Source organism: Lissotriton vulgaris, chromosome 3_1 (assembly GCF_964263255.1).
Source record: "Lissotriton vulgaris chromosome 3_1, aLisVul1.2, whole genome shotgun sequence".
NCBI lineage: Eukaryota > Metazoa > Chordata > Amphibia > Caudata > Salamandridae > Lissotriton > Lissotriton vulgaris.
This window is the reverse complement of record NC_141689.1, coordinates 1,856,559,203-1,856,585,827: the sequence shown is the minus strand read 5'-3', so window position 1 is coordinate 1,856,585,827 and position 26,625 is coordinate 1,856,559,203. Positions and strand designations below refer to the sequence as shown.

The window sequence follows — 26,625 nt, the reverse complement described above, 5'->3', positions numbered from 1 at the left end:
GAGTAGCGTGTTGTTGTTCAAGCAGCTGGCAAGCCACAAAAAAAAATAATAATAAGGCTCACAGAGTATCATAAATAACTGTAAAAACCCAAAAGGAGAGACCAATGAGCTATTAACCACTTAAAACCCAGCATTTAGAAGGACAGAAAGAGGAACCAATTGCAGTGCTCCAAGCCCATATTCTAGATACAGCATGCCTCGCAGAGCATGCGCTGCCTCGGCTTTACCCAAGAGGAGAAGGGGAAGCGGATGTGTGATTGATCATGTTAATTTCCACTAGACCTTTGCAATTCGGAGCCTGAAGTACCTAGAGGACTCCATAAAATATGCGTGAAGAAACAGATGCGCACCGATCAGGTCGCTGCCCATGTTCAGCAGTGATCTGGCTACCCCAATATGCAAGGAGCGGGACACAATGACCTGAGCCATGTTGCGAGTGCCTCATTGCAGTGACCCTGTATGTAAGATATTTGTTGCCAGAGCGTCGGGACTTGTGTCCATCTTAATCGGCGACCCTGTATGCCAGGAGAGGCCGCCGTAGTGAAAGAGAGCAGGGGAGGCGTCTGCGCCTAGACTGGGAAGTACTGCGACAACCTTGTATGTCCGAAGGGGTTGCCGGTACCAACATTGCTGGAAGTTCAGGTCATTATCTTGACAGAAGATTGCAGCTGTGACCGGTGGGTCAAGCCTGCACACCAAGACCTGCACCTGACTGATTACCCTGAGGACTGTGAAGGACGCCGTTTGAGACGTCACACTCGTGCTGAGCTCCAGTCAGGAGCTGTAGGATTGACTCCCCTCCACTCCCCACCTTGAGGGGAAAAGGGTCTTACCTCGTCTTTGCGAAGCAGAAGGAGCTCCGATTGATGGGACAAGCAGTCAGCGCTTCTATACCACCTGAGCGGGTAAGACTTGATCTGGGCCTGTGGTACCCCAGGGGACTCACTGCTGATGGTGCTGCAGTACCATAGCCACTTTTGACTAATTCTTAAAGAGTCAAAGAGGAACTTCTGAGTAGGGCCTATTACGGAGCATTCCCTGGATGGAACAAACATTGAATGGGGAATAACCCTACCCACATTATAAGGAAGAGGGTGGTAAGGGTATTTGCCTACAAGTACCAGAGCCCTGACCTCAAGGGGATTGTGTAGTTGCTCATAAATGTTGCTATTCCTTTTGAGGTATAGAGTTAGAAATAAAATACTTATTTTCCTTCTAAAAGTAAATATTTGACTGGAAGTCTATTTAGTGCTAGTTCTTTGTTCAATTTGAGTTATGCGTAGTGTTCCCTCACATGCATCTACACTCTCCCCAGACCCGAGGAACCCTTTGACTGCTCATCGACAGCTACCACTGTAAGTCAAGTGCAGAACGGGTACTTGGTCCAGTTGCGCAGGATCTATAGTAGGTGGGACCCGAGACATCAGGAGTAAAAGGCTTCATGCCCTGTGGCCCTTTGAAAGGCGTTCCAACAGTTCCACAATGCAATAAAATCTAACTTCAAGTGTAAAACCCCTAAAATTCACTGAAAAAAACAAAGAATAAGCTGCCGTTATAGTTCGGTATGGTAATAATTTACTTCACATTAAAAATAAAAATAAAACCTCAGAAATTCACTGAAAAAAACAAAGGTTAAACTGACAGTTTGGAGAAAATATCAGTTTAAACCTAACATTTTCAACTAAAAAACACCGAGATTTACCAGTTATAGTTAACTCAAGAAACTAAAACACGCACCCTCGCTATGCACTGCTTATGGCCATACATATCACAACACTCATGACATGTTCTATGACACCATTGATCATTAATATCACCGATGACAACTGAAATGACATAATTAAAGACATCACTGTACATGTCAGGAGCGAGTTATATAATTTCTGGAGTTAACTAGAACAGGTGAATTTCAGTAATTATGTTATATTACGTTTCAACTGATATTTTCAACATCACCATATCATCACTGTGGTTTGTAGTGTTTGTATATGTATATATATATTTACCAAGATTAGGACACTTAAAAGTAATGCACCTGTGAAAAAATGTACTTTTAAGTAAAAGACTAAGAACTTACCTGTGATTTATAGACTCCGAGTCAGCCGAGTCAGGCGCTGAAGCGGGTTGCAGGACAACCGCCGTGTCCCCACGGGCACCGCCCACTGACACAGGCCACGCCCCCTCTGGTATATCTAGGCGCGCTTTGTTGGCCAGCGCTCGTATGAGACAGAGCTCTTGAGGCGGAAAGCCGAGAGCAAGGACCCAATTTTTAAAAGACTAATTTTTAAAGATTGTAAATTGTGATAACTTGTGTTTTTAAAAACTTCTTACCGCTTGCTCCCCTGGTCATTGCCTCCCCGCGCAGCCGAGTCAGGCGCTGAAGCGGGTTGCAGGACAACCGCCGTGTCCCCATGGGCACCGCCCACTGACACAGGCCACGCCCCCTCTGGTATATCTAGGCGCGCTTTGTTGGCCAGCGCTCGTATGAGACAGAGCTCTTGAGGCGGAAAGCCGAGAGCAAGGACCCAATTTTTAAAAGACTAATTTTTAAAGATTGTAAATTGTGATGAACTTGTGTTTTTAAAAACTTCTTACCGCTTGCTCCCCTGGTCATTGCCTCCCCGCGCAGCCGAGTCAGGCGCTGAAGCGGGTTGCAGGACAACCGCCGTGACCCCACGGGCACCGCCCACTGACACAGGCCACGCCCCTCTGGTATATCTAGGCGCGCTTTGTTGGCCATCGCTCGTATGAGACAGAGCTCTTGAGGCGGAAAGCCGAGAGCAAGGACCCAATTTTTAAAAGACAAATTTTTAAAGATTGTAAATTGTGATAACTTGTGTTTTTAAAAACTTCTTACCGCTTGCTCCCCTGGTCATTGCCTCCCCGCGCAGCCGAGTCAGGCGCTGAAGCGGGTTGCAGGACAACCGCCATGACCCCACGGGCAACGCCCACTGACACAGGCCACGCCCCCTCTGGTATATCTAGGCGCGCTTTGTTGGCCAGCGCTCGTATGAGACAGAGCTCTTGAGGCGGAAAGCCGAGAGCAAAGACCCAATTTTTAAAAGACTAATTTTTAAAGATTGTAAATTGTGATAACTTGTGTTTTTAAAAACTTCTTACCGCTTGCTCCCCTGGTCATTGCCTCCCCGCGCAGCCGAGTCAGGCGCTGAAGCGGGTTGCAGGACAACCGCCGTGACCCCACGGGCACCGCCCACTGAGACAGGCCACACCCCCTCCCTCTGATTTAAAAGAATGTGTTGCTTCCGGAAGCGCAGCGGACGGGCGCAACGGGCGCGTCGGCGGTGCACCGAAGGCGCGCCAAAGGCAAGCCCGTCTGCGCCTGTCCGCGACCAGACGGGACCAGCGGCCACAACCCCTGCCCCCCACTTCACCCAGGCTAGGACATACCGCTCGGTGGCCATCCAGATCATAAGGAATACTTCTGCTACACAATGCTCACATTCCTACCTCCCAGCTGAACTCCCCACTCGCTGCCCCGGCTGTAAACATCCTTTTGATACTACTGTGTCGACAGCCACGACGCAGGAATATCATATGTATGTACTAAATTGCCGATCCCTACCGCGGCACAGCACTCCAATTGCTTTATTACTAGAGGAGTACAACCCAGACGCCATCTTCCTGACGGAGACATGGCTCACGTCTCATTCAGAGCCAGATATAGTCTCAGCCCTACCCCCCGGGTTTCAAATCCACAGACTAGACCGGACTAAGGGGAGAGGTGGAGGCCTGGCTATCATCCTAAAAGACAAGTACTGCTGGGGCACCACTATCAAAGCTATTCCCGAGTGCGAGAGCCTAGCATTCAGCATAGACTTCACTGCGAACAGCTCCTTCTCTGGCACCCTGATATATCGCCCCCCAGAGCCAGCTAAGCTGTTTCACAGATCTCTCCCAGATATTATAGCCAACCGAATTCTAACCTCTGCCAACTACATGGTTCTAGGAGATGTTAATTTCCATTTTAACTCCCCCACAGATCTCACTGCCAGGAAACTAATAGATGACCTTGCAGCCCTACAGTTGATTCAGCTGGTTACAGCCCCCACCCATGAAAAGGGAAAACTCCTTGACCCGATATTTAGCAACTGCACTGAGTTAATGGTGGGGCAACCCACTTGTCTTCCATGGTCGGACCACTTTCTAGTTCCATTTACCTGGCTCACCCGCAAGTCCCCCTTACCCACTCCCCAACCCGTAACCAAGCGAAACTGGAAAAAACTTCCTATAGAGCCATGGATAACCGATCTAGAACGCTCTCGCCCACCATCCTGTACAGACCCCAACCAAGCAAACAAAAACTACGAGGGTTGGATCAGGGAATCACTGGACACGATCCTCCCTCTACGGAAATCTATACCCAAGAGGCTGCACAAATCCGCACCCTGGTTTTCAGACACCTTGAGAGACCAAAAACGCCTCTGCAGGAAAAAAGAGAGAGCTTGGCAACTTGATTCTCTCCCTGGAAAAAAATCCCAATATAAAGAAGCAATCAAGGCCTATAGAAATGGGGTTAGGGCGGCCCAGGCCTCCTACTTTGCAGACAAAATTATGGCAGCCAATTCAAAACCTAAGGTAATTTTCCACTTAGTAAAACAATACATCAAAGTAAACACTGCCCCCTCCCCTTGACAAAAACGCTAGAACAATGTAACGAACTAGCAGACTTTTTCCACAACAAAGTCACTCAGATATACTCCTCCTTCCCGACAGCAGCCAACAATTCAGGTACACCCAACCATACTCTTCCGAGCACCCCCCCCCCCCCCACCCTCCAGACCAGCCAATTTTGGAACGCTTCCCCCCATTAGACCTGGACACCCTTCACCAACTGGCACGTCAAGTTAAATCCGGCTCTCCCCGTGACCCTGCCCCACCGGAGATACTGCTCCAGGCAAGCCAAGCAACCCTCCCCGTGGTGCTGGATCTACTTAACTCCTCCATCTCCTCCTGTACAGTACCCACTGGGTGGAAGAGAGCTATGGTTCGGGCACTGTTAAAAAAAACCACACTCAACCCAGAAGACCACTCCAGCTACCGCCCAATCCCACTACTTCCCTGGGTAAGTAAGGTTTTGGAGAAGTACATAAATACCCAGCTAGTACAATTACTGGAAAGCAACTTGCTTCTGGACCCAACCCAGACAGGATTCAGGCCCAAGCACGGCACTGAAACTGCCCTGCTTGCGATCACCGAAGAGTCACGAAAGATACTAGATCAGGGAGGATCAGTGGCAGTGATCCTCCTTGATCTAAGTGCGGCCTTTGACACGGTCAGCTATGCCACCTTGCTGAACCGTCTAGGCAACATCGGTGTCACAGGCGATGCTCTAAGGTGGTTCGATTCATTCCTAAACAACAGATCTTTCCAGATCTTTGACGGGGATACAGTATCAGCCAGAAAATCCCTGAACTGCGGGGTACCACAGGGCTCCTCATTGAGCCCTGCGCTGTTCAATGTATATATGAAACCACTGGCTGGGATCGTCGAACCATACGGTATAAAAATTATATCGTATGCCGACGACACCCAGCTAGTGGTTTCACTGGCTCAAGAGGGTACCAGACATACTTCAGAAGGCCTGATGAAATGCCTAGAGGATGTCAAGGAGTGGATGACATGCTCCTCCTTAAAACTTAACGGAGACAAAACTGAGCTCATGCTCCTGGGCTTAGTATCACCAGTGTCTTTCACCTCCCTATGGCCTCCGTGCCTAGGTACCCCTCCCACCCCCAAGGAAAGCGTAAAAAGCCTAGGAGTATGGCTTGACAAAAATCTCTCCTTCTCCACTCAGGCCACCAATCTATCCGCCACATGTTTTGGCCTTCTTAGAGCACTAAGGAAAGTTCTCCCCCTCCTACCAATGGAAGCCAAACAAGTGGCAGTACAGGGCCTGATTCAGTCCCGGCTAGACTCGAACAACGCCATGTATGTTGGAGCCCCCGAGATGACCCTGCGAAAGCTACAGGTGGTGCAGAACTGTGCAGCCCGCACCCTGCTACAGATTCCACGGACCCAGTCAGCCAAACCCGCATTGAATAGCCTACACTGGCTTCCAGTGAGACAGAGAGTGGCATTCAAGGCATTATGTATTGCCCACCGGGCCTTCTGGAAGTCAGGTCCAGCTATCATTGACAAACTAGTCACTCAATACCACCCAAAGAGAAACCTTCGATCTGCGGAGGCTTTTCTGGCCGTGGTACCCAGAGTAAGGAGAGCCAGGACCGGAGGAAGGATGTTCTCCTTAAACACCTCTAAGATATGGAACTCACTCCCCCTACAACTCCGGACTAATTCAAACCTACTCTCTTTCCGCAAACAATTGAAAACCTACCTTTTTGCTAGGTCCACCGAATTCTAACCCTCTCCGTTACTCCCAGTTCTGTCTTCATGCTTCAGCGCTTGGAGCCCACTGGGCAGCAACCGCGCTATATAAATAACAATACAATACAATACTCCCAATGTTACTCCCAGGTAATGGTAACATACCCACAAACACATACAAATATGATAACTAATCATTAACTTGAACAAATAGACAACACAAGAGCGTTTATACCAGACTAAGTCAGTACGTAGAAATCAGCCAACAAACTTGCATTGACAGGCTTTATGACCCAGCATGCTGGGACACTATTTATAGTAACAGTAAAGCCACGTTTTATTGATTAATTGCTGTATAAATTCAGTTACTCTGAGTTGTGCACCCTCCATTCTAAAACTCGGAGATTCTCTGCAGAATAAACATTGATAGAACGTCCACTGAAATGGAGATGTTCAGCAAAGAAAATAGGTACTGAGCACGCAGAGAAATCAAACTACTCCTTGTGTCACAAGAGACTGCACTTCTAGAGCACAGCTGGGTAGATCGATGCACATAAAAAAATACTGTATTCTTTTTTGTTCTGAAGGTCGTGATCATATCTTTCTAAACTGGTGTACTGTTCAAAAGCTTGACAGGGTAAGTGTACAGCGCTGACAAAACCAATACCTGTCACAACTGTAATTTTAATGATCTTTAGGACATAATTGTGGGCGTATTAGAGACGATCAGAGGGGAAAACCTATATGGGAAGAGTAGCAGAGGAAATGAAATACCATATGGGTGCCAACTACATGAAGAACATAACACAGAACAATCTAAGCTATGTGGACCACCAACAGCTCGAACCTCCAGCACAAAACTTAATTAGGTACCAGAATTCCTTGAAGGATCACTTCTCAATTCTATTAACCCCTTAGGTGCGGCCGCGATTCTGCGCCTGTGCGGCGTTTTTCGAAGTGGGCGGGTTCATGGCGGCCCTCAGCCGTCATCAGCAGACGAGCACCGTGATGCATGACGGCGGGGGGTCATCATCAGCACCGAAGGGGTTATTCGAAATTAAAAACGTCGCAAAAAGAAATGAATGCGAATCATATTGCTAAACATTCACATTGTATACCAAACCAACCAGCATCTGAGAACATACAAAATCTGACCATCACTGGGCTAAAGTAGTCTTTCATCGGAGTAGCATATCTTTCTTTACAATCAACAGGAAAATAGTCCTTTCCCACCTTCTGAGACAAGTAAGGAGTGCGCCAAATTGAGTGGATATCTACTGATTCTAGTAAAATGCAACACATATCAAACTCTGCAGTTGAAAACTCAGGGCAACTCTTACCTTAGGTCTGGAGGAGGATCCTCCACATCCTGCTCCTCATCGGCCTGAAAATGATAGAAATAAGAGTTCTTTTAAAATGTATATCGCTATCACGATTAACAAGTTAGATCATGCATATCAATCAATACAGCTGCCAAGACGGCGCTGACTTTCTTACCACTAAGTGAAGGGGCCAATATATCAAGGCTGTTAACAGGTGAACAGTGATATGACAAGCAGGTAAACCATATTTTAACAAGCATGAGCTAGTACAACGTGTTATTGGATTTGCGTAGTAGGAAGCGAAAACAAACAAACATATAAAAAACATTAAATGAATGCTACTTAAGAAAGTTACTTTCTTTTCTGTAGCATCTCTTTCGGATGCTTTTGACACTGCTCACTTCCAAGTGCACGTCTAGAACACACACAAATATAATTATGTCTTTTATTTAAAAAAAAAAACAGGTTCAATTCAAAGACCAAATATATTTATTGGTGTTCAGGAATTCTATAGGTGCAACCTTTGCACCTAGCCTGCTTTGAATCTATGTTGCCATGTTAGAAACAAATTCTTTTATTGTATGTCAAAAAGTACGGCTATAACATAACATAACATGTCCTTTTTGCGGACACTTGAAAGAGTTCATTTTCAATTTGGATGTTAATCGTTTTCGGATAACATCATATATTGGGTTACAAATCTTCATCAACTTGTAGTGAATTAGACAGCCAACACATGTTTTGCGAAATTGCTTAGGTTATTCAGAGCTTAAAAGATATAATTCATCCAAGTGAAGTTTCTATCAGATCTCTTGAGAGGTTCCCAAATAACCTTCATGGCTTTATATAGTATCTAATAGTAGCTTCCAATGGCATAATCCAGCAGTAGACTCAGGTCAGCATGCATAGTATCATGATACTATGCACACTGACGTGATGCTACTTGGAATGGCTGAACAGTCTCGATCCACATAATCATTTCACCTGAAACATCAGTATGGAATCCATTACATATTTGTATCTTGACATTACCGCCAAAGACTACCGCCTAACGACAGTAGTCCACCAGAAAACTACTGACAAGAACTCCCTGTTATATTATACATCTTATCTTCCTAAAGCTTTAAGGGATATCTTCTTGTGGGCCAACTTTCAGACACAGGATGAAGCTGGCAAGCGGAGAGAACATACTCCAGACAAGTAATCAACAGAACACAAAAACAGGCTCAAACACTCCTCTCTCAAACTCAAGAGACGCATCCCAAACAAATATCTGAGTGCATCACTGTTGTCATGTCATTTGATCCTTTGTGAATAATCTGTCAAATTTTTAGAAGACAAAGTCTGGCACCCGCTACAGAATATTTCCGCCCCCAATTTGCATTCTGATGAGCCTCTAACCTCAGGGACAAGATTGTGCACACCAGGATGGGAAACATGCTTATTCTGACGCTCCCTACAATCAAAGGCCCTTCCTTATCCTTGTGGAGGGTATAGTGTATGTAAACTTACATCACTGTCCGAACAGGTAACATTGAAAACTGGACGAGTGCAGTTAAAATAGAATAAGCAATTGCAATTCCTGTTTTGTAATCTACAGATTTGATTGCCAATGTGGTTTGTTGTACATAGGGCTAACCAGCGGAAAGGTTAACGTCTGGATCCAATAACATATTAGCACCCTCAAGGCCAGGAGACTGACAACTAAATTGGTTCAACACACAAGCACATACACCATGGCCCTATGGAATTCAGAGGCACAGTGCTTGAACGTCTACACCAGAGACTTGAGGGAGCCAAGGAGACCCTTACAAGAAAAGAAGCTTGATGGAGGTATTCCAAGTGGAATGATAATACAAGATTGAATGATCTGGTGATAAAGTACAAGGTACAAAACTCCTTTTATTAGGGGTCTAGGCCTTCTAGGAATCTGGTTAATGAAATTGTAATCCGTTTTACAGGCCACCTTCATAATCACTTGGATGCTATTTTCTTTTTTTCTCTCCCTCACTGCCCCCTTCCTGGGACTGTGTGTGGTGCTGTAGAACTTAGTTGGATAACAGCCTTGAAGGCCTTCAGATTAATTGTCCACAGCAACTAGTTCTATTTTTTTTTACTGTGTGTGAAGCTGTAGCACTTAGTTGGATAACAGCTTCGGCAGATCCATTGATAATAAATGGGTCACTGTGACTAGTTCTATTATTTTTTTCAATACTGCAGGAGGCCTCTTTGCAGCAATTCGTTGGATTGTAATGTTATTATCTGTTTTGGCAGAGCTTCAGACAAATAATTTGTGTCTCCACAGCCATATATACAGCAGGTGGTCATTTTGTCAAAAGCATACTCCAAACATGGAGCCCTGCTAATCTATGCTATAGCATTCCAGTGGCATGGTGAGATGGAACGCGGAGGTAGAGTATTTTAATGGTAAATAATGTAATGTAGTTTCTTATATAGCGCACGTATCACCACAAAGGGTATCTCGGCGCTTGCTTTGGGAACCCGTCCTGGTTTTTCCCTGTGGGATAGCCCAGCTGGGCACCCCCAAGGTGAAAGCCAGGCATCCAGCCGCGGGGCCGTAGTGGAGATTGAGCAAGCTATTGCCCAGAGTTGCACAGCGTGAACCCCTGATTCAAGTAGGCACCGAAGCGAGAATGATCAGGTCCGTGGACATTTGGGCTCCAAACCCTGCCGCGTCGGGAATTGAACCCTGGTCCAGGGCCGACCTCTGCTTCTGGGTCTGCCTCCTCTAACCGGTGAGCCACACTTCTGCACAGCTCTGGGGTTGCTGGTGAGCCACACTTCTCCACAGCTCTGGGGTTGCTGCCTTTTGATGTGCACACCCGGATGCTGAACTTTCTACTGCAGCACCGCAGACGAGGTAACCCTTTTATGCTGCTGCACTCACCGGGCGGGCATTCAATGAGGTTGTTTGCAGGTACTATTAATCAAGGAAAGTAAGTGTGCTGTTTTGGTTGCCTTATATATTAATATAAGGGGCGGCCTTAGGCATGTGCACAGGGCCACCAAATCCTAGGGGCCTCCACGCCAATATATATCCTTAATATAATAATCCTCTGAGGATGGATACATATTTGCGTAGTGGCCACATGCTGGGATTTGGCTCTGTTCCACTTCCAAACACCCTTACCCCGGTCCCCTCCTCTTTACTGTCCTCCGCGCCTGCGTTCCTCCTAGTTCCTGAGCTCTGGGGGGCTCCGCCCCACCAGGACCCCCTCGTCCGGGGCCCCCATCCTACTCTCCCAGCCCAGGGCCGCCATGAGCCTAGAGCCGCCCCTGTTAATATCAGTTAGCTACTGCATATCTTTCACACGGGGGCCCCTAAGCAGAGGCTGGTCTTTCTCATGAATGCATTTTTCCACCTGAATGGCTTTGTATCTCTTATAGTATGTTCTACCCAAGATGGTGTCTTTGTAGGATGGTGGCTATGCTGGTTTCTAATACCAACATTTAATATATGACCAGTTTCTCTTCCCATGGGCACAATCCAATCTAGTTTTTTTCACAGTAATAAGAGTTTAGAGTTGACCATTTACAGCAAGCCCTGAAAAGAGGCTCGTTGTTTCTTCTCCATGCCGGTGTTTTTTTTTTGTAGTAGAACGGCGGTTATTCATTTTTCAGGACATTTTATTCGCCTAGCACATGACCAGTTTCTGGGCCCTGTGGTCATAATCCATGTTCAGCTTCTTTTTATTTAGCATATTGGTCCTTGATGGGCCCTGATTAAGTGTGACCATTTGTGTTTTAGGAGTGTACTTACAAAAAGACTTATCGATTTTAAAAAAAGTTTTACCACTGTCAGGCCTTCACCTGGTGGCAACGTGGAGACTATAAATTGAAAAACTATTTTCCCCTTCCATTTGACGCACTTGCACGTCACAAGATGTGGGTTATGGATATTGTACTGATCACTTTTTTGTTTTCTTTCCCCTTCCCCATTAGGTGCAGTGTAATGCTGGGTTAAAGTCTGCTCCTCTTGCCCTGGTGAAATTGCTGCAGATTCCTTTTTGGCAATGAAACATGTTAGCCGTCCATCAGCCTGTGGACTGAGCATGTTAAATGGGGGTTAACCATACATTGAAGGCCCATCTCTTTAACCTTGTTTTGACAGGCACTTCGCACGTATTAAATATTGTTTAGTTTATTTATGACTCTGCGAGGGAAGTAGAACTTCCTTTCTTTGATGGGGACATTAATGCACAAGCTTTTTAGGCCTATCTCCACAGTAGATCTTGGAGTAATATCCTTTGTTCTGCACATCTAGGAAAGTGCCAATGACAAGATATAAGCCAGTCAGTATCAAATATGCACAAAAGCGGCACATATTTTAAACTTAATCTTACTAATTTGAAGCATCCCTTTCTAGCAAGGAGGTTGGAAATTTCAATCTTAAACTATGTTTATACATATTCTGAATTGGATTTGTTTTCATTAAATTACACAGGTAAGTATATAAACTATCATGGCAAGAGGAGGCCCTCCTTAAGGTTTTAGCTAGGACTAATGTATATAACCCCCACCCCTATAACCCCCACAAATGTATTGATTTTGACAACCTCAATATACCAACTACTGATTATATTCATGTTTCGAGTATCTTCAGAAATCAAAATATAAACTGTAAGGTTTTAGTTAGCCATTTTCTTTTTAGTATTGGGGGGTTTTAGTTCTGCTGTTCACTCCACACCTTCCAGAGGTCTTGGAGTACACAACTAAGGACAACAAAAGACAGTTGAACCCCGAAATGGTGGACCCTGAAAAAGTAACATTTGTTTTACTGAAGCTTATGCACAAAGATATAGTGCAGTGCCTTCAGGGGTTAATAATGATTATTCAATGCATGCAGTGCACGAAAAAATAAGCATCACTGTTAATGACCTTTTGTTTCTGCCTAAGCGTGGGAAACCTTTTGAGCAAAGGTTTAATTCATTTGATAAACGCATACTCGCCAGCTGCAACATACTGCCTTTAACTATCCCCCACGCCCCGAATTTAAAAAAAAGTAAACGCATACAAGATAGCTGTGACGGCCCATAAAGCTGCTGTTTAAGAAAGGGTTGTGGGATGAGTTATGTACTGTTGGGTCCCTAAAGACTAATGTTTTTCAGAGAAAGTTATTAATAGCTCTTATTTTAACTTACAATGGCATGTGGATGAATTTAGTTCCAGCAGATGTGTGGGTTAACCACTTCAGCAATATCTACTATAAAGAATTAGTGTTGACGGTAGCTTTTCATTTTTCACCATGAAGAAGTGGTTAGCATTTAGCCCCGAGGAGACAGTTAACGTCATTGAGGAAAGCACTTCTAACCAGGCTTCTGAATCAGCAAGGATTCCTATGTATTTATGTCAATATAATGTTGAATTGTGGGCTCCAGTCATTATTACTGTTCTACATGCGGCAAGTAACTTTTCTACACCCCCCCCCCCTCCCCCCCCTTCCAAGTCCAGTTCTCTTATTCCAATTTTCAAGAAAGGGGCAGGTCAGATACACCGCCAAATATTTTTGAATGACTATGTCAAAATTGCAGTAAGATTCATAATGGACAAGATTCAAACCTGGGACTCAGATAAAAGCATTTTAATAGATACGCAATACAGTTTTAGGAGTGGCTTAGGAACTGTAGAGCAATGTTTTAACGTTAAGTATATGGTGGACCTTGGCGCTTTTGATTGTGTTAACAGGACCAAGCTGTCACCTAGACTCGCTTTTAAGAAAACTAGAGAGGACATTCTTGATTTTTCGCGCCATTTTCATACTGATTTGTCAGAAAGTGTCACGTTTCGCCAAAACTGGCAGTGTTCAAAGGACTTTATGCTGGCCAAAGCTTACAGCAGGGTGTGCACTTAACAACTTTTCAATACATTTACTAAACACATGCATCGGAAAGTGCTTTGAAGGCAATTAATGCAGGACACGCTAAACGTTTGTTACTTTTTATTTCCATTATACTCTATGCAGATGATGTGGTTTTAATTGCTAAAACTGAACAGAAAATTACTCGAAAGTTAGGTTTCTTTTATGAATGACCGATTTGAAAACATTTTTCTGAGACATATTTCGAGAATGGGTCCTAAAGCAGGCTAAACAAGATTATTTATAGCTAAAGCCTAGCCAAACTGCAGCTTAGCAATATAGATGGTCAAAGGTAAGGATACAGCAGACAAGTGATTGGAGAGGGCTACTGGGTGCAAAAGTGTTTACTTTTACTGCATCGTAAAGAAGAGGTGCATCTTCAACTGTTTCTGAAATGTATTCATTTAAATTGTTAAATTGGAGCAGGGTTGGGATGGTCCTGATGGAATCATTGATCTTTTTCCAGAATATGGTTTTTATAGACATACAGGTCCTGTTGCTTTGTTCTTTCTCTTTTTATACTTCTTTGCCACCAGCCTGATAGTGTCCTGCCATGGATGTACTGAGAACCAACAAAAATGATTGTCAGCGAGATAGTGCAGAAGTGCTGGTTGTGATTGCACTAAAGGATGACGCAGCTGTCGCTGCAAATGAGGAAAAGCAAAGGTAACGACTGGAGTTGCATCTGTACTGGCTTGCGAGCATATTTTTTCAAGCCCTGTATATTCCTTCAGGCCGTGGATAATATGTGTTGTGGCATGTTGGATGCCATTAAGAAGGGTCCGTGTGGATTCTATCCACACCTGAAAGAAGAAGCATCCACATGAACATGTCGGGCATGTCCGAGACCTTTACTTGTTTACTTTCACCAGGAGCTTCAGCATGCTTATTGCAGTTTTTATCATACTCCAGCATCTAAAATGAGCATCACACCCTACTGAAAATAAATATTTAAATAGAAACAGCAACGTGCATTTACCAAATTGGCTAGGAAATAAAGAGAGATAGTCAAAAATATTTATTAGTGTCAAAAACTGATTTTGCTCAGCTACCAATAGCTTTTGGAGATTAAGAGATTACAATCCCATTTCGTTTCAACTGCAAGACCCACTTCTATAGAATGGTTTTCTTTTTCCTAATAACAATGACTAAGTGGGTGTGTTTCTTAGCTCACTGCTCACAACACTCTCTCGGAACAGGCAACACATGATACCTGCTTGTCAGTAGAACTGTGGCCACAATGACAACACCCAAGACACACAAATTGTTGACTTGAATGTGGAGGAATTTAGTTAGAAAATAAATTCGACTTGCAGACCATCTCAGAATTGCACTTTAGAAATGCGTTTTAAATGCTTCAGAAATATTTTCACCCAGAAAATGACTCGCAGAAAAAATGTGGCCATTTCATAATGTGAAAGAATCCTTAGTAATGTTGTAAATAGATATATTAATACTTCATATGTAGAGGAAAGCATGCTTACAAAATGTTTATGAAACAATAGAATTTTTTTTTACTAAGCTATCATTCTTAAATAAACACTTTAAGTTAGGCCTCAAACCCTTCTCTCTCGACTCTTGCTCCCAGCTTAATAGAAGTTTATTAGAATATTTTGCCAAGTACCAACAACTTGCTTAGAATTTGCTGACTTCAAACTTGTGTTTCATTCAGTTCCCTCACCCGGTGTTAGGTTATTTAACTTATTACAATGAGACTTGCTGTGATTGTTATAATCAATAATGATTTAGACATGTTATGTATGCTTCATCAGAGTATTATTGCTAGTTTGCCTCTGCATCTCTGACAAGCCTTTGTCTTCACACTGAAAGGCATTGCCAATATTCCCTCTAATTTTTTTCCTCTGTGTGCGGCAGTATAAGGTCTCTGTGCGCTGCAACTAAGGCTATGTGCGCCGGGAACCAGACTGCGTATGTGGTTGCAGAGCCAAATATCACTCCAAACCTTTGCTTAAAAAAGTGAAAAGAGTGCATTTCCACACATGTTGCGCCACATGAAGTGTCTTAAGGCAGGTTTTCAATTTAGAAATACACGCAATTACATGGTTACACAGGGGAGTACACTTTGGGTTTAGAAAAGCACAGGACTCCAATGGTGGTATCAAAATAAGATTTTACTGAAGATCCTCGGCTCAAGGACTGTTCATAGGGTGGGGAATGTTGGAAGCCTATACAAGATCACATATATGCACAATTACATAACATATTTACAATTAGACGTGCAATCTACGGAGTAATGTCTGCATATCCCATCAGAGATAGTTTGTCACTAGTCCAAAAACGAGTCCCCTACAGCAAATCATCGTAAAAACTTCTGGATTAAAGTAACTTCTGAGCGACATTCTGCCAATGTGCTGGACTGATCAAATTTCATATAGTAGGTAGCAGGTCTTGCAGACCGGCATTCCACGGTCATGTACCCCCGTACAGAGACTGGAAGGCTCTGGACAAACTCAGACTGAATGGCCCAGTATTTGAAGTAGAAGACAGTTTCTCCATTACGCAACCAGTGGAGGCCAACTACCTATCCCTCTGTACAAGGATTTCCAGCACCTCGGAACGTCTCGTCCCTCTGAAAAAGGGCAAACCACAGAGACGAGCACCGGCCCCATGGTTTGATGACTCCTTAAGAGCTCTCAAACTTGCATGCAGACAAGCAGAGAGAAAATGGAGGCAGGGTTACTCCGACACGCATAAAACCCTCTGGAAAGCAAACCTCCGGGAGTATAAAACTGCCATCGCCCTAAATAAGGCCAAACATTATTGCTCCATCATAACCAACGCCACGAACAGCTCGAAAAGTATTTTTCAAATACTCAAAAATTTGACCAACCCGGACTGTGTCACCTCTACACAGCCTCCTACCCAAGCCCTCTGCGACAATCTTGCAGTGTTTTTTATTAATAAAATAAACACCATTATTCACAACCTGAAAACACCCCCCTCTTCAGAAACTTCTAACACGCTGAGACCAGACACCAGCTCACGAAACTTGTCGCCTCCAGGCTCTGTCCTTTTGGCTAGACTGGGGGAATTCCCTCCGATCCCGGCCGTCGAGTTTGAAAGACTTGCGCTTGGTATCACCTCGGGTTCTCCACTCGACCCCCTACCTCCAAAAGTCTGGAAAAATTTTGGTAATGAACTTTTTGACACCATGCGCCTAATATGCAATCAGTCTTTGCACAATGGCTTTGTCCCAACCCCTTGGAAACAGGCACTAATCACCCCTCTCTTAAAGAAACCCTCCCTGAGCCCAGACTGTCTTTCCAACTACCGACCCATCTCTCTGCTGCCTTTCCCAGCGAAGGTCGCCGAACGTTGGGTCAGTTCATGCCTGTCCGCCCACCTAGAACAAAACAACCTTCTTGACGATCACCAGTTCGGGTTCCGTCCTGCCCACGGCACCGAAACAGCAGTCTTAACTGCCATGGAGGATCTTCGCATGCGTGCAGACAGGGGCCAGCCAGTGGCATTGATACTGCTGGACCTGTCTGCCGCATTCGACACGGTCAACCATGGTAGGCTGCTGCAGAGACTTGGGGAAGTGGGAGTGGAAGGCACTGCATTGCTCTGGTTTCATTCCTATCTTCGGGACAGAAGACAGGCTGTCTCTCTTCCCCCTTTTCAATCCGCCTTTGCAACAGTACCCCAGGGAGTCCCTCAGGGCTCCTCCATCAGCCCCATCCTTTTTAATGTGTACCTCATCCCGCTAATCAAATTGATCCAATCCTTTGGGGTCAAAACAATAAATTACGCGGATGATACACAGCTCATCCTCTCGTGGGAAGGTGTAGATGCCATTCCTTTCTCAACCTTCCACGACTGCCTAAGAGAGACGGCTGGATGGCTACACAGTAATTCCCTCCAGTTCAACTCCGCGAAAACGGAGGTCCTGTTCTGCTCAGGCACTAAGATGCCCCGTCAGTTTCCGAATGAATTCTGGCCCCCGGAGTTTAGAGACAAACCTCTGCCAGTTCCTTCGGTGCGCAACCTGGGAGCCATGCTGAACAACAAATTAAGTATGGAAACCCAGGTGACGAAAACTGTGGGGATCTGCACAGCCCTGCTTCGATCACTGCGGAAAATCATGCCTCTTCTCCCGGCACAAGCCAGGGCGTCGATAGTCAGGTGCACGATACTCAGTCGCCTTGACTATTGCAACGCCCTGCTCCTGGAGTCTCCAGTCACGATGTTGGACCGACTACAGCGAATTCAATCCGCCGCCGCCAAGCTGGCTCTTGGCTGGACGAGGAGGGCCTCAGCCACAGCAGCTCTGGCTGAGCTACACTGGCTTCCCTTAAAACAAAGAGTGGCCTTCAAATCCCTCTGCATTGTCTTTAAGGCTCTGCACGGACTTGGACCCAAACCTCTGCAAGCCCTGTTTCTGTGGTACACTCCTGCCAGAAACCTACGTTCATCCTCTGCCTGTCTGGTAAAGGTACCCAGATTTAACAGAACCAGAACAGGGGGCAGATCCTTCAGTGTTGCAGCGGCCAAGCTGTGGAACAGCCTGCCCACTGACATACGTCAGATATCACAGCTTCTTCCCTTCAGGAGACGTATCAAGACCTGGCTCTTCCCCAAATAAATTGTCCGTCTGACTGTTCTCCCGGTTAACCGTTAACAGAGTAATTTCCAGCGCCAGGAAGCCTGCAAGGTGTCAGTCGCGCTTTACAAATTCTCAAAATAAATAATAAATGTGGTAAAGTCGCAGTCAGGGTAGTGAATGCTTTGCAAAGGCTGGTCGATGTTGAGACTGCGAGGTAAAGGAGGTTTCCTGTGACTAATATTTCTGCTGGAGAGATGTTTGTCTGGTTGCAGTTTTGACTCATCATAAAGTAGTACAGAAGGTTAATATGCCTGTTACAAAAATGTGTACCATACACATAACAGAACTGTATTTTGATGTTGATAGCTCAGTAGGTTACTGCTTTTGTTGTAGAGAACCTTTTGTTACTTTCAGTTCATGAGTTACAATTATGATATAGGACAGTAACCTATGAAGTTATATATGTACAAGGCCTATCACACCAACAGAGATTATTCAGCAAAACAATTATTGCATTAATTCAATTCACAAAACAATAAAAGTCTGTTGGAAATTCGGATTCAATTAATCTTTGAGGCTTTCCCCAAGTCCAGCCAACACGTGTTTCGTCGATTGGGCAGGAACCCACGACTTCATCATGGCTGATTTTGGACGCTTGTCAACATATTATGCCTTCTGGCTGGTTGTATTTCCGACCCAGCCTTATGTGGCATGGGTGATAATTTCTTATTTGGTCTTGGTCTTAGTATCTTTAGAGTTCTTTATCATAATGTAAATATCAATCTTCGTCGTGATCTGTAAATATTATTCGGATCCAGAGGTTATTGTATAATTGCCTTCCTTCAGTAATATTATTGAAGAGAAGTAAGTCTCCGCTCCTATTATTTTGGAGTCCTGGGACAGCGTAATCGGCTCGGTGTGTTGCGCGTCCTTCCGAGTTTGGGAAGTGTTAATCTGTGGATTATCGGTGGGTAAGGATGACAACCCATACCTAGGCACCCAACGACACAAAAAACTACTAGTGTAGGTGAAGATACTAGCTTATATACTGTGAAGCGCCATATACCACCAAGATCAGTCATCCTCCTAATCTTCATAAACCTATGAAGTGTCAAAGAGCTGCTTGCAAACTGCATGGTATAGGTTAAAGAGTTATATATTTTTTCCTTATCTTTCACTATACTAATGATGGTAAAAAGGGTTGGTTTGGGTAGAAATACATTCTTATTAGTAAAGACAACAGTATGTGGGGTCTTTATTTTCCTAATTGCGTTCAACCAAGGGCCATCAAATGTATTTCCGTTGATGTCTTCTGGCTGTGGCAGAGTTAATGTTACTCAGTCGCTAAATGCAGACTTATGTTCATTAATTAGCTCTTCTTGGGTTAATTGCTCAGATGAATCTGAGATTTAAGTAGCAGATTGCTCATGCCCTACAGGATCATCAACCAGATTGATGGTCTTAACTTTCCGTTGCCTGTACTAGATCTACATGGTTTGCTAGTAAAATTGCCAGGAGTTCTCCACTTCCTCTACAGACTCAATGATGGAGTTATTTGTATGCGGATAGTGCTTGTTTGGGTGAGGTCTTGGCATTGAATAAGAATAGCTTGATACGTGAACCTGGGCCTGTATCATGATAACTTTATCCACTGACATTTCACTGTTGCCAGGTGCGGTTACTTTTAAATTCATAGATGGACTTATTCTGGACCTCTGATCTGGATTCAATAGTGAATCTGACTTTTGAGGAATGAGTGGACTGGCAGTTCTGCAATATTTTCTGTCGTTTAATAAATGACTGCTGCTGAGTCTTTTAAAAACATAAATTTACAGCAACGGTTCATTTTCCCAAATGTCTGTATTGGCGATATCAAAGGATTGCCATGGCCTTCACTTGCTTTAGTCGTGTTATCTGGCACAATGTTTGTCTGGGGTTTTCATGCAATCTTTTTATGATTCAATCATTTCTGCGCAGCCTGTTGTCCGATCTTAACGGATTTCATTTTCCTGTAGACGCCATGGTTCCCTTGATTAGTCAAGCCTGTGTTGCAATCTTAACAATAACAGGAGGCTTAAATGTTTTTGGTATGTTTGATGTGTCATGGGGGAGCAAGCACTGAGCTCACAGACCTTGTGGGGCCATCTCAACGAGGTTGCACTCAACTCCATATGGCTACACTAGCATCCACCCTACCGCAGTCCCTTTTCAGGATTCTTGAGTTCTGAACTTCAATTTCAATTTGGTTCAAGACTGTGCACTGAGACACAATCATCTTAGGGCATTTCATGGCAGAACGCTTCAGTAATTCAGCCTCAAGCGATTCAGGGTTGAGCACCGTGCTCCAACCCTGAGCACTCCCCGGCTTCCCACAGATGTAGACCTCCGTACCTCTGTGTCTTCACCCACTGCACGCCGTTCTCCCAAGATAAACCAAGCAAAAGCAGGCGAGGGAGGGAGGCTTAGGAGGAGAACTTCATGGCTTCACAGCCCCGTAAAAACCTCACTGTATGCCTCTGTTCTCTCCACTTAATGATGTTCTCCGGGGTTGATATGAGTGGGAACTAGGCATAAGAAGGAGGCCCAGAAGATCAGAGGGAGAGCTTAGCCCTCTGAAAGACCTCTGAGGACTGCTGAGAACCGCTGTGTAGCTCTGCTCTGTTGCTGAACCACACCCAGTCTCCAAGATTTTAAAAACTTTTTTTTCCACTTTTCCCATTTGCAAGAGTATCATTTACAACAAAAATGTTTAATAAATTGACGCAAATATATTTTTTCAGAAAATGAAATAATTGTCATTGATTCATGGAATCTTAGAGTGTTTGCGTACTTTTAAAGCCTACAATGTCCAAATCTCTGATTTTGCATGTGCAAAACAAAATTCCCAACACTGAAAAGGCATATGTTGAGCAGAAGAACCCAAGGAATGGCAAACCTGTTTGTCTTGGATATCACTTCCTGTTGAGGAAGTATAGAAAGTCAATGCTTAATTTGTAAATAGAAGAATGCCGGTGCCCGAAGCTCTGGCTCTGAAGTCCTCTTTTATTTATTTATTTATTTATTTAATGCGATTTTACATAGCGCGAACATTACCCAAAGGTGTCAGAGCGCTTTACAAAAGAACCAGTTGCGTTACATAAGGACTTTGGATTACATGACTCACAATAAAAGATACAAACCGAAAAAAATTCAAATGTACAAGTTGTAAAGTTACTCAAGGAAGAGATACAAACAGAACAGAAAAAATTGCAAATGTACAAGTTGTAAAGTCACTCAAGGAAGAGATACAAACGGATAAACTCTAAATTCACATAGGAATGGTAGTAAATAAATACAAAGGTCTACTACATATACTAGTGGTTAGAGTTATATATATATATATACAAATAGTAAATTCACTCAGGTTTACATTTTTACAGTAATAATCACACCTTAGCAATTTAAGGGGCAGGGGAAGAAAGATGGGGGAGAACAGAAAGAAAGGGAAAGGAAGGCAGAATAAGGAGAGGAAGGTGAAAGAGAAACAAAACGGGCGAGGGACCAGAGGTATGAACAAGATAGACAACGAGGAGTAGGTCCATGGGACATGAGAAACGATAGAAAGGTCGCCCGGCTGGGACAAAGGAAGAGGTCAAAGATCATTAAGATGGCGGATCAGGGACAGGGGAGTCAAAGAAGAAAGTCACAAAATGGCGGGAGCATAAGAGTCCAAGTCAGAAAGCCAAGGGAGCACATTCCAAAAGCAACAGGAGTACATTTTGTGGAAGGTAACTAGAGGGGGGAAAGAGCCAGAGAGCCAGGAGGGAGGAGAGCAGTCGGTATCAAAGTCATAGCCATACTGTCCATGAGAACAGTTTCAAGGCAGCGGGGGCAGTAGTGTCCGATCCGGTGTCCATAGGTCAAGGAAGCATGTTGCAGGCGCCAAAGCAGCAGTCCATAGAGCGGGAGGCAACAAAGAGCGGTGCTGAGATTTCATACCTCCGCTATGTCCCCAAATCGGGCCAGATGTCTTGCGAGGAGGCGAAACAGTCAGCAGCAACGCAGGCATTCAGTAGGCAGCCCCAAACCAAACCCCAACCCCCCCCCCCCTCTCCCCCAGCTGTGTCTGCCTCGTACCGATGTTGCAGGCAGGACAACCTCGATGGCAGTCTTTCCCTACAGGGGGTAAACCGGCAGAGCTGTACCTTGGGGGTGGGGACGGCGAGAGGGCTCCGCAAATCGTCAAAGCTAGATGCAGCAGTATCAGGCTCCCATCTTATGACCTCCCGGGTGCAAGCTCGGTATCCTGCAAACGCCATCTTAGTTCACAGTTGCTGCAGCTCTTTCTAAAACCCTCGGCCGGTGCGTGTTTTCCCTGAGAGTCTTTCGGTTCCTACGTTCCATAGGTGCCAACGAGCAAGATTCATAGCTGCCAAGGTTTCAGATTGCTAATGTGTGACATTTTCCTAATTTCAATGTAATTATGAGTGACATTCAAAGACAATGAGTGACACTTTCTCGCGAGCTAAATCAAGCAATGAAGAGGAGGGAAACATATAACTAGAAGAAATGACACTTATTTGAGCCAGGAGAAACTATGAGATCATCATAAAACTGCTGCATAGTACCAGAAATGGAAGGGCACTGTCAGTCCTAACTGTCCCAAACAGGATGTGAGAGGCTCCAGCGCACATGCTCTCAGTTGTCTGCAAATAAAGGATCATAAATACTCAGTCTTGCTTTCAATCAGCATGCTGCCTGGTGTTCTGGAGGGCACCGAAATAGTCTGCAGATGGAAGCCTCTTCACTCAACTCTTTAATTGCACCCCAGAAACCCCGACTAAATGCACTCCTAGCAGTGTCAGCATCCAGTGCTGTGCTGCCAACATAGTGAGGTCAGCAAGAGGCTGTGCCTGCTGCACCAATCACGCATGAGCCAAGCAGTTCCCAGCTCCTACTGGCCTATTCGATTGTCTTGTGATTGCTAAAGTGCTTAATGGACAGACATGGAAGCACTTCAGCACTCAAAAGAAAATAGAACAGGCCACAAGGTTGTTGATGAAACCAGCAGGAGGTGTGAACTGCTAGGCTCATGCGTTCACACTATATACAATAATATAATTAAATCTAAGATTATTTAAACTCACCTGACCTCGATGGATCAGAGTCTTCCAGGGCCAAGCTTTGTTCCTGTGCCAGCTATTCTACGTGTTTGTGGCTGGCATCCTGCTGGGAGCAAACCCCTTCGAAGCTTGTGTTTTCAGATTTTCGCGACTTCCTTTAACACCCGGACTGAAAACGTCACTGTTCATGTTTGTTCTCGCAACGGGCTTCACCTCTGGATTTATCGCCCTCCCCAATAAAACCAAATATACACCGACTCTCATCTCCACAGCTTCCACTCTGGTGCGGCTGAGGAGAGGCGGGAAAAGTACGGGGTGCATACCGGAAGTGTCCTTTGAAGTTGTATCTGCGTGTGCCTCTGGGTTAGAAGGGATGCTTCAATGCACACTCCATGTATACTGCACGCAATATGTAACACAGCCGCTGCTTTCTCAAGCAGACTTAACCATGGACTGGAGGCAGCCCTGGCGAATTTCAACTGACTTAGATTAATGTAGCCACCTGTTACTTTTATGCTTTTTAAAGTATTTTAAATTTACAATTCCATACAGTAACTGTGTCAATCAGGAACCCATTGAACTCTCTGCGGAGTGTTAATACTCACTCTTTCGGACATCTGGAAAGGCATTTCCTTCCTGCTCTTTCTTGTAATTTCACGTGTGCAAATGAGGCTGGGGGGGGTGAAGTGACAGCTGATGAGCGGAACAACGGAGGGTGCCCGACCTCTCTACAGAACCTTGATAACCATATTAATTGATCTGATGCGATAGATCTCCGAAGAGTTTAATATGGAGGACACTGGCCAGGACTCCTCTCACTGCCAGATACTCCTTGCAATTTTATCTGCCTCTTGCATGTTCGTGCTTTCTCCCTTATGCCAGTAGGAAGTGTGGAGATGCAGGGGCTAAGAAGGGGTGAAAAAAAAGACAAAGCTCATTAACGTGCAAATGGTCTTTTAAAGACCTGTGAAGTACTCGGGCGGCTGTTGTGTGCCCGCGAAGCTGTCTCAGCCCGGGGGTTCACACAGGACGGTGGGGGTGTGGAGGGGGGCTGAAGCTGAAGCAATTTGAGCACATTGGGCTTTGCATGCCTGCAACACTCTGCCTCCCGCCTGGATTTCGCGCCGCTCGCGTTTTAAAAGCGGCGATGCGATTTGTCTCGTAGGGATGTCTGTGAGCTGTGTGCACACTAAATCCAGGACACTGCGCGCTCCGGGTGACCATAGTGCGCGCACGCCCACTCGCGCAGGTTAGTGGGAACAGTGCTCATTGCACATCTTTTAGCTTAGGTAAGAGGGTTCTCTTGAGGACTTTCCTCCATGTAACAATGTCCTGAAACAATGTTTAACACTATAGTGGCATGAATGCTTACCGTGGGAATCGGGAGAAGAGACATCGGAAGTTGACAATACATTGGATAAGCAGTTTCCATTGGGTAGAGGAGCCAATACCTAATTGAGCTTTAATACATTGTGTGATTTATAATAACAAGTGCTCCTAGTTAGAGTTAAAGGTAGAGTTGGAGAAGTTTCCTGATTAGAGACCATGAGATCCAAATCCATCTCCCCTGCCATGTAGCTCTTCTCCTGGAGAGTTCATCTTTCACCTTGTTACCAATAGTATTGCTAAATGTGACATTTCTTTTCATCTAATACATTTTTCCTGATTAATGCCAGTGCAGTGATCATTTTATCATTGACGGTTGCAACTAAAGCTGTAAAGAACTTGGCTGAGTTCCCAGAACAGCTCTTTATGGAAAGTTCTTCTTTTATCCCCAGTCTTGCTCTTTTCCAATTGGGTTCTACTTAGAATGGGCTAGGTCCTCCAGCTAGTTTAGTGATGTTTTCCTTCATGGAACACTGTGTATTCATTTATGCTGTCACTAATCAATCTTTTACTGATATTTCTGTAAACCGACTAATTTGAATAAAGATGGCAAAACAATACTAATCCATTAAGCTAAGTAAAGATGTTGAAAACTTTACCAACCTCTCATCATTGACTGAACGTTTGAAATTCTAACTGTCGATGATAGATGCTTAGTTTAAGTTTTTGTTCCAGCTCCAATCAACAAAAGGTGGAAAAGGTCCATTGACCTGCCAAGAGCCATCAGGATTTCCCAAGGACGAAGTCTGTAAGTTGGGTGTTTAGATTTAAAACCACACTTGGATAATCCTCAGGCTCCCGCAAATGTTGCACAACCATATTAATGTTTGCTAAACAAGCATACTCAAATCAGTTAGAAAAAAACGACTGTTTAATAAATGATGCCATCTAGTGTTAATGCTTTTATTGGTGAATGATGCCAAAGAAACCTGAAAACATCTGCATGTCGTTGTAAAAACAAGATTTCTGCTTCCTAAAATTGTTTTAACAATTCAATAAACTGTCAAAATGTAAGATTATATCCAAAACATATCATGTTCATGAACTAAAATTATCTGAGGAGCATAAAACATCTGGAAAATGATCTAGCTTGTGGCAAAGCGATACGTCGATCATAACCAAATGCACAGAGCAGTTTAACAAGAAGAATCTGCCTGAAGAAAGGTCTACTTTTAGCAAGGTCCGTTTTAGGTCTCGCCTGAGCCAGTGCAAGCTCTGCCTGGCAAGACTTAGTGAGTGGGCACTGGATGCGACCACACACTTTCTGTGTGGCCTTAAGCTTGTGAGCACGCGCGCAGCAGCAGGTGCCATCTGGAGCGCGATAACTTTCATGTCTGCTGCGCGAGCACCAATCGCGTGTTTTTGTTTTTTTTTAAACTTGAATCGCGCGCGCGATCTTATTTCCACACGGCCAATGCTTGTTTTTTATAGAGATTCTGGGAAAGCCAATACCGCACGGTTCCTCCAAGATAGCCATCGCAACGTGTTATCAAGGCGGCGCAGCTTTTGTTGTTTCATTGGGATATAAAAGTATTTCATCATTCACTTTAGAGCCCTGTATCCATGTTTTTTACCTTCTTTGTAAATACAAAGGCGTCTTGGTGTGGCCTGATGGCTTGAATTGCTAAGTTTGGAAATAGGGACTCCGGTTTGAATCCCGGCCCGACTCGCCATCTTGTGATTCTGGACAAGCCGCTTAATTCTCCCGTCGTTAAAAACAAGCAATCTTTGCCAGGCAGCCCCGTTTTGAACCCAGCATTCCTTCCCTGACCTCAAGTGTGCTTCCGGGGTGCAGCTGTGGCTGGGCAGCCCCTCATGTCTCACAGCTATAGTCCTGTGGTGGCAGCTTGCATGTGGGTCGGTGCCATGGTGGGGGTTGATAGGCGTTCCTTTCCTTCACATACAAACAGACTGCAGACCAAGCACAGCTGCCTCCTCTTATGCGCCCACATTCAGTGCAGCTCTCGAGCCGCTGTTAATGGGGTGTCACCCCCTCCTAGATGGGGCCCATCACAGCCCCCTCAT

The 26,625-nt window shown here is 44.8% G+C and overlaps 1 protein-coding gene across 1 annotated transcript in view; it reads right to left on the bottom strand.

Annotated features, from left to right (window-relative positions):
- TMEM131L (transmembrane 131 like) overlaps window positions 1-26,625 on the bottom strand; it is a 580,656-nt gene that overhangs the window by 415,854 nt on the left and 138,177 nt on the right. Inside the window, exon 3 of the mRNA XM_086962316.1 lies at window positions 7,686-7,729. Within this exon, the coding sequence (XP_086818442.1) occupies window positions 7,686-7,729 (44 nt within the window). The remainder of the gene's footprint in view (window positions 1-7,685; window positions 7,730-26,625) is intronic.